General features: G+C 42.0%; 1 protein-coding gene across 1 annotated transcript; it reads left to right on the top strand.

Annotated features, from left to right (window-relative positions):
* The first annotated feature begins 6143 nt into the window (after positions 1-6143).
* On the top strand, positions 6144-7238 carry HTR1F (5-hydroxytryptamine (serotonin) receptor 1F, G protein-coupled). The gene has a single exon (XM_010005521.1). It carries the CDS (start codon positions 6144-6146, stop codon positions 7236-7238), a length of 1095 nt encoding a protein of 364 aa, XP_010003823.1.
* Positions 7239-9176: the final 1938 nt, after the last annotated feature.

The following is a 9176-nucleotide window of genomic DNA, read 5'->3' as shown; positions in this document are numbered from 1 at the left end:
TCGTCCAATTGATTTATCTATGATTTTATAGGTATTTGTTCTCCATGCTTCTAGAAATGGGTCTATTACGACCCTCTACAAGTGGAAATTTTAAACAATTCCAGTTAATCATGACTCAAGCAGCAAAATCTAAACACCTTTTGAGTTACTCCTCCAGCATGCCCATACATTTGAGGTACAGGAGGTGCTCAGTTCAGTGGACTGAGAGTACCGCCCAAAACAGGGAATCCAAAGCATTACTTCAACATGCACATAAAAATATTTACGGATAGATAAAAAAAAAAAAACAAACTGGAAATAGCTTTCTAGTTTAGCAGCAGATATAGCAAGGGGGGATGTGTGGGAAAGAAGTTTGAGCATGCAGAAATGCCATTTGGCAACCTTGTGATTTCTAATTCACACTTCAAACTGCTGATAGATATCTACTTTGCATTCCAGCAGGGGCAGATTTGCAGCCACTGCCTTCAGCTAGCAAGCAACTCCTCTTACAAACCTGCCAGTCACCCCAATTATCCCAAGTGATGCCCTGGGACTTTAGGAGCCTTAGAAAGAATTACTGGGAGGAAAGAATTTAAGGACAGAGCACTAAGAATCAAATTAAAATGATCCTCTCCTCTTCCTCACCTGTTGGGACTCTAGGGTTCAGGCTCAACATTAAGTACACATCCCCTATCAGATCCAGTAGAAGTTCACCCTCTGGAAACAGATTTGTTTAATCCAAAAGAGCATTATTTTCCTCTATTCATATTTAATGCAATATAACGTTACTAAGATAATTGTCATTAGTAGATCACACGGTTGGTATCTAAAAGCACACAATCACAATAGGAAGGATTTTTATAAGCTTGTAAACACTGGTTTCAGAAACAACTTCACTTCCCAAGGAAGGTTAGTAATTAAAACTACTATGGCTACTTTAGTCTTACCTCAAAAGGCAGGTTAGCCTTTACAGGAACAGATAATAAAAACAGGATAGCTATACTCAAGCATAGAGCCTTCATCATGAAAAAAACATTTGTAAGATCGATTTCCACTGGAGCAAGAAAGCTTGGCCTTTCTAGTGGCCATACAGATCAGTTTGGCTAAGGGATCTCATCAGCAGGTGAAACACACCATCATTTCAAAGCCAGCTTAAGCTTGTTTGAGTGAGAGAGTTGGGGAGGATCTGCCTCTGTCACTGGCCCAACTTTGTATTTACTTAATGCACTAAGGCTCTTATTGCTGTCTGTAGCAATTTAAATATCCTTCATTCAATCATTTGCCCATTTGCTTTCTGAGTACTGTGTTTAAATTAAAGATACATTTTGCTAAGGAGCCCACATGCAAAAAAAGCAATCAAACACACCTCCAGTACAGTCACAGAACTTGTATTCAAAAGCAGTACTGAAGCTCTAATCAGCAAGTTTTCTTGCTGCCAGTGCTTAAAGCAATATGAGATGAACCAGGACCAAAAATCCGCCTAAATTCAGGATCCTAAAAAGTAGGAACATAATGTCTTTCCCAGACGCATTCCCAGCTGTGTTTCTTCAGCATCTGGTGTCTCATTATTTTCCAGGTTTACTCAAAGGCAGAGGAGTGCTGTTTTCCAAATCTAGATGGACAGACTAGTGCTACTGAACAAGAACAATTTTATTACTACCCTGTAAATCTCAAAGGTAAATGGGTGATTAGGGGCTCAATAACATATACATATGCTGCTGCAAAACTGAGGAGCACCAACAACACTCCCTTTGAGTGGTCACTAGACAAACTAGTATTTTGTGATAATGCTGCACAGACATTTTCCCCTGTGCCTTCTAAGCAAGATCAGTAGGATGATATATGTGCTTTCACAGACAATGAAGTACTTACATTCTGGTACCTATCTGGGAGGGAAGGCAAAAAAGATTTATAGAAGTGGCTAATTCCTCAAAAAAAGTAATGTTCGTGTATCCAAGATACTAAACATGCTATCTTAGTTGAACAGCAGCTTCCTTTTCTTACAGGACTCTTGTTCAGCAAAGGATAACATTTTAATGGGTCTACTAAAATGCCATACTTGTATTTTAACAGCAGTTATAGAATATTTTACTGTGTTAAGATCTATAATGGACATAAAGTACAATGCATCATTTTCACCAATCTTAAATTCAAGACAATGCAATGCAGAGAACCAGAACTTCCAGTCTTTCAAATTTTTCCAACAGCTGCTTATCGAAAAGGTAATAATAAAAGACAACACTTCCAGCTGCAGCAAGAGCAACTTCTGTTGAATTAGAAATATTAGTGATAAGCTGATAGATTCAGCTCAGCCCTTCAAGAAGGACACTCACTGAGTTGTTAATTCCACAAAATAGCCTTGGAAACATCTGGAATGTAAGAATTTCTTTGACAGTAGTTACATGTCACTGATGAAACCATTCTACAATTGTTGAAATATAGATTTCTTTTCAGTTCAGCATGGCTGCAAGTTTAGTTTCATTCACCAAAGTAAACTCACTTCTCAGAGAAGAGGGCTCCAAGTACTCCATGCTTCCTTTTGAAGTCTTGTGTCAGATATGTGGCCGTAAGAAGATGCCCACACTATAGGCAGAGAAGCTGTGCCTGCTCTGAGGCAAAAGCTTGGTAGACTCACACAGGGAAAACAACGAAGTCCAAGCTGAAAATAGTGTGTAGTTACACCAATACACCCACAGCACTCAGGGGTATCACCTGAGATTAGATCTTTCCTGCACTAAATGCATACAAGAGATGATTCATGCTACTAAGAGAAGGCAATACAAATACACAAAGTAGGGTAGCAGGGAAGTACTCCTCTATCTGTTTTTCAAGGAATGAACAGAAGCACTTTAATGGATTTGCTCAAAAACTGACAAGGAAAGCCTACAGCAGAGGGACAGAAGCCAGCTCTCCTGCATCCTAATCCAGTGTATCATTTACAGGATCATCCTTCATTCTTCTGAAAGTTATTCGGTTGCTTGCTGAGGACAGAAGCCAGTGATGACCACTGACTGAACTGCTTTCAGCTTAGCAAAAGAAAATCCAGAATTAGTTCATCTTGGAATTGATCAAAATAGAGAGAAGTAGCAGTCCTTAAACACTGCCAGCATTTCAACTCCACTTATTTAGAAAACAATGGCTCTGTAAGCTCAAAGGGAGCCACCTACCTTGGAGGCCAGATCTTGTCACCTTACTGCTGTCTCACTTGGATGGAGCCACACTCTTTGCTCTGCACAGCATGCTGCAGGGACCACACTGGACACCTGCTACCGGGACCGTGAGGGTCCAGCAGAGGGTCTTAACACTCTATGTAGGAACAGGAGGGTGGTATGTCCAGATAGCTACCATTAAAGGACAGGTTATGCCCCATAAACAAGAGACCCCAGCACAATTATCTATCTAATTGTAGTACATTAAAAACTTGGGGTGGTACTCTTCAATAGAGTGGTGTTTCCATGCTAACAGCATGAATAAAATCTGAGTGTATAACCTGATCTTAAAACCAAACAGACAAGTATAACCAGTGCACATGGCAAGTCTGCACATTTCTGCCACTGTGCTTCTTATAAAGAGCCTCCAAATCACTACAGCCCCAAGGAAACCAACTTATTCCTACACACTAGTTTTGTGAACCCACCTGTGCTATCTTCCTTACTCCATGGTCTCAAACTGAATAATCTTTCAAAAGCTATTAATCAGCTTTCATTATGTCTAAATTGCTTTATGCTTACTTTGCAATTAAGGACTAATATCCAAAGAGTAAGAAATTTATAAGTTAATAAACCATAATGAGTAGCTGTTCTAAAATACAAACACCTGGATATCAACGGAAGTCTTAGTTATTCCAAATAAACCTTTTTTTTTTTTTTTCCCCCTATATAGTTATACAATCTCAAAAATGAAGATTTGGCAGATGTTGAACATTCACCAGAAAATACTGTATATGTCATTTCCTTCTCTGGAAGGCAGCTAACCATAGACAAAAATATCTGCAAACTTGCAATTACTGTGTATTCAGAAGGTTTTAAGGTGATACTGACATGATGAAAGATCTATTTTTATGCATGAGAAGTATATTTCAAGTTCAGAGAGACAAACACAGAAAGAGCATGTGCATGCTGTAATCAGCTCATGTACAAGACAAGATTTTGCTCACCAGTTGTAAATATCACAATGTAAAATACATTTCTTTTTCTTGTTCTTCCATACAATTAAATGGTGGTCAAGCAAAGCTAAAAACCTTTTTGAGTCAGTCCATAGCAGATAAAGCATTGACCAGGTTAGAATATCAAACCAAATTAGTGAGCTGGGTCCAAGGTTATATACAGTATATGAGATTACTTTTAAGCCACTCCAGCATAATACCAAAAAGTTTTAGTTATGTTAATGAGTCCTGTTTTTCCTAAGAAAAAAACTCACTTATTTCACATCTCCCTACAAGTGGCATCAATGCAACACAAGTGCAATCCCCTCCCTACACTCCAAAAGTTATCAGAGAAAACCCCACTGCATTTGGTAGATCTTGCACACAGAAGACATTGCACGCCAAAACTTGCAAGAGGATGAAATCTGATCCTCGTAACCGTGAGTTACAAACTGCAGTCTAAAAACCTAGAAACACATATGTCAGCGCTCAGAAACCCTCCTTGATCAGAAAGTACTGTGCACATCCTCTGAACAAAGCTACAAAGATGATTAAGGGAGTGGAACATCTCCCTTATGAGGAAAGGCTGAGGGAGCTGGGTCTCTTTAGCTTGGAGAAAAGGAGACTGAGGGGTGACCTCATCAATGTTTACAAATATGTAAGGGGTGAGTGTCAGGGGGACGGAGATAGGCTTTTCTCAGTGATGACCAGTGATAGGACAAGGGGTAATGGGTGTAAATTGGAGCATAGGAGGTTCAAGGTGAATATCCGAAAAAATTTTTTTACTGTGAGAGTGACAGAGCACTGGAATAGACTGCCCAGGGAGGTTGTGGGGTCTCCCTCACTGGAGACATTCAAAACCCACCTGGATGAGTTCCTGTGTGATGTACTCTAGGTGACCCTGCTCTGGCAGGGGGGTTGGACTAGATGATCTCTCGAGGTCCCTTCCAGCCCCTAAGATTCTATGATTCTATGATTCTATGAACATAACCCAGAATGTATTTCATTGGTATTTCCCTGCTTTTTGCTTCCTGAAGAGCTGCAAGAGGAGTTTTGCAGTTTCTGTAGAGTCATTAGCAGGACAACTAGCACTGAAGTTTCCTGCAGTGTCTTTGGCAGCAACCACAGAATAGCAAAACTTGAGGAAAAGTAATAATGTTCTCAAGACTCTAATTATGTATAATGTTTCTGTTGGAAAATAAGTCAACAATTTTAAGTTTTATAATATATTCAGCTGTTTAATTTTAGAGTTGTGTAAAAGGAAGCTATGAAATGAAACTTTCAACATGCAATTGTTACTACTCTTGTTTGTATTGCAATATTTCACATTTCTCTTCTCTCTTGAGAACTATATCCAAGTTTACAAAGCCCATGTTTCCCTATACAAAGGAAGAATTCAAATACTGATTGGGGAAAAGCAGTTTATATAGAGAAAAGAATCATTATTCCTGCTTCCTGTTGATTAAAGTCTTCAGCAGTCATTACATTGCTTAGTGGGATAGACATTGCTATCCTAAAAGCAGCGTTAGTACTTACTTAAGGATGAAATTTTCCACATTTAACCAGTTTCCAGACTCCACTACAATCCATTCAGAGTAAGCATTTAGCAGGAGGCCTGGCTCTGCACCCCAGGGACTGCACTGATGCCCCTGCCCTGCTCAAGGAACAAGGCTGGTTCCCCTGTGGAGCAACGCACAGCAGCCTGCAGGGCAGAGCCATCCCAGGTGCCGTGGCACACTCCTCTCACCTGCCATGCAAACATACCCTTCGCATCACCAAGGAGAAAGAGGAGGCCCCTATTCTGGAGGCATGATAACCCACATACTGCTAGCCAGGAAAATCTGTCTGGACCCAGAATAATTTCTAATGATAAATCTTAGGTTCTTGCAAGTTTAGGGGCCAATAGTCTTTTAAGATGACAAAAATCAAGACTTCCTCGAGACTATGGATGCACTTTCTGAATGTTTTTACTTTTCCAACAGGTAACCGCTACTGGTGAAGATCACTATTAACAGGGATCATGGATTTAATCAACTCAACTGAACAAAATGGTACATCAGAAGAACTATTCAAATGGGTGACATCCAAGATTCTCATTTCCATTACCCTGTCTGTGCTTGCACTAATGACAACAGCCATCAATTCTCTCGTGATGACTGCAATAATTGTGACAAGAAAGCTCCACCACCCTGCCAACTATCTCATCTGCTCTCTTGCAGTAACTGATTTCCTTGTGGCAGTCCTAGTGATGCCCTTCAGTATTGTCTACATTGTCAAGGAGACCTGGATCATGGGGCAAGTGGTGTGTGACATTTGGCTAAGCGTGGACATTACATGCTGCACATGTTCCATCTTGCATCTCTCTGCCATCGCTTTGGACCGGTACAGAGCAATCACGGATGCTGTGGAATATGCACGGAAAAGGACACCTAAGCATGCTGGCATCATGATTGCTGTGGTATGGATCATCTCCATTTTTATCTCCATGCCACCTTTGTTTTGGCGGCACCAGACAACCAGCCAGGATGACGAATGCATCATCAAGCACGACCACATTGTTTCCACCATTTACTCTACATTTGGCGCCTTTTATATCCCACTGGCGTTGATTCTGATCCTTTATTACAAGATATACAAGGCAGCAAAGACATTTCACAGAAGAAGCATCAGCCGGATCGTAAGGGAGGAGGTAAATGGCCAAGTCCTTTTGGACACAGGTGAAAGAAGCACCAAATCTGCCTCGATGTCGAGCCCCGCAGAGAAGACATCAGATCCCCTGGTGGACTGTGATAAAATCAATATCACTCTACGAAGCCCCAGGTCTGAATCTAAGCACGAGAAATCCTGGAAAAAACAGAGAATCTCTAGCACAAGAGAGCGAAAGGCAGCAACTACGCTGGGTTTGATCTTGGGGGCATTTGTGATCTGCTGGCTCCCTTTTTTTGTAAAAGAAGTCGTTGTTAATACCTGTGAAAGATGTCATATTTCAGAAGACATGTCTAATTTCCTAGCATGGCTGGGATATATAAATTCCCTTATTAACCCTCTAATCTACACAATCTTTAATGAAGACTTCAAGAAAGCCTTCCAGAAGCTTGTGCGGTGTAGGCAGTAACTTTGAGAGCTTTTGTTCGTATAAGGAGAACATACTCATTGTTTTTTAACCTGTATCAATTTGTATTACTGAAATGACATTTGTTGTATTTAAGGAAAAGCACTAAGACCCTGCATTTACATTACAACTTCTTTTGTATTAGTAGTACTGGGAGCATAAATTGCCCGAGATTTAGAGAGATGGATCATCTAGGATTAGTTTTGCTCTGGAAAAAGAGGTAGCACATTGTGGCTCTGATCCAGCTGGGATTTGCTGAGCTGCCTAGCTTAAAGCATAAGGTATTACCATGAATATAAAAGAAGTATACACTTGAAGTAGATAAAGAAACAAAAACTTATACAAAAGGCAACCCTTGGTCATCAATTAAATTTTAAGAAAAACAACACATAGGTTTTAAACCCTAATTGCAAAAAAGATGATAGAAAATACACCTTGAAATTAAGATACGATCTTACTAGTTTGGCACAGGCCTGCAAAATATAGCCAAGCCATTTCCACCAAACAGTATTAGCTTTAAACATATCAAGCATCACCCTATGTTGATAAGCTGAGCACAGCTTGCAGCTCTGCCTTCTCCCATAGACAAAGGATGCCCCTGTGTTATGCCCTCGCAGCACCCCAGCAGCAGGTAAGACGCTTTCATGGATTACCAGTTTCATAGCGAACTGGTGCTGGGAGCCCTCTGCCACTGCACACCCACAACTGGCATGGGCATAGCCCCAAGGGAGACTGCCAGGTATTTGTGACACCCCCAGCGAGCTGGGTACACACAGTGCCTGATGCTCCAAGGCACCACTTCAGGGACTAGGGAGGGTGAGCTCATAAAGAGCAACTTGTCCTCCTTATGGAGGTGTTAGAAGAGAGGAGCAGGAGACACTCCTTTCTTTATACCCTCATCCCTACCTCACACACCTGGCACAGCCCCTGTGACTTTCAGCATTAAACCCAGCCAGCCAAAGACAGCGTGTGCATTGGCCCCCCAAGCACTGCTGATGGTGGGCATCTTGGTGAGGTTGGGTTGAGGGACACCTAATGAAGAACTAGGGCCGACAGCTCCAGCACAGCATGTTCAGCCCTATCCCCCTAGAAGCCTGATATCTTCTGAGTCTTTTGTCAACTGTCTCAAGCACTAGGGCTGTGTAGCCTCTTGCCAAGCATGCGAGAAAGCAGAGACTGACCACAGTGCTGGCAGCATGGGTCTCTGGAAACGGCTGTACAGCAGCTTCTCCAGCAACAGCAGGGCAAGTGACCTCTATGCAGTGCACACCCGAGCATCCAGCAGGATCCTGTGGGATACTCACTAAACCCCTCCACCTCTAAACACCTCTTTCCCCCACTACATCTAGTCCACGTCCCCAGTCCCAGCAGAGCTAAAAGGACCTTGTAGGCATTCCAGCCAGCCCCGGCCCGCTGGTTCAGTCAAAGATAAAAATGAACAAAGCCCTCTGTGGGCTGCCTTCTAAGGCCTCAAAGATGGCTCCTTGGCCAATCTTGATTTACGCACTCTAGATGCCAAGCCACAGTGCTAATGAGTGTAAGAACAGCCCTTGCCTCAAAACCAGCAGTGCAAGTTTGCCAGCAGCTAAGGATACAAACAGAGCAGTGGGCATTTACTCCTGAATGCAAAGGAGACACTAAGAGACACACCAGAACCCAGACACAGCTTTTCCACTTTTCAGGACAAACAGATTCAGGCTGTGTCGCTAAGACCCCACGCTGAATTCACTGGCAGCCATGCAATGCTGCCTAGGAGGAACAGGGATTTGATGCTCCTTAAGGAACTACAAACCCCACTATCAGCAGCAGAAGTCTCCTGCAAAGGCATTCTGATTTGGCACATGAGCCAATACCTTAAAGACATAGCCAAGAAGCTGAGACATGAGACCACTGTGCACACTCTTAGTTTGGGAATGATTTCACCAGTCTTTGCAGTTGTTC

Source organism: Chaetura pelagica, unplaced genomic scaffold (assembly GCF_000747805.2).
Source record: "Chaetura pelagica isolate M959 unplaced genomic scaffold, ChaPel_1.0 scaffold39, whole genome shotgun sequence".
NCBI classification, from domain to species: domain Eukaryota; kingdom Metazoa; phylum Chordata; class Aves; order Apodiformes; family Apodidae; genus Chaetura; species Chaetura pelagica.
The sequence above is the reverse complement of the archived record's forward strand: the minus strand, read 5'-3'. Positions and strand labels throughout refer to the sequence as shown.

Bases quoted from the DNA above. Each gene is read 5' to 3' on its own strand.
- HTR1F (XM_010005521.1), top strand. From the start codon at position 6,144: ATGGATTTAATCAACTCAACTGAACAAAATGGTACATCAGAAGAACTA.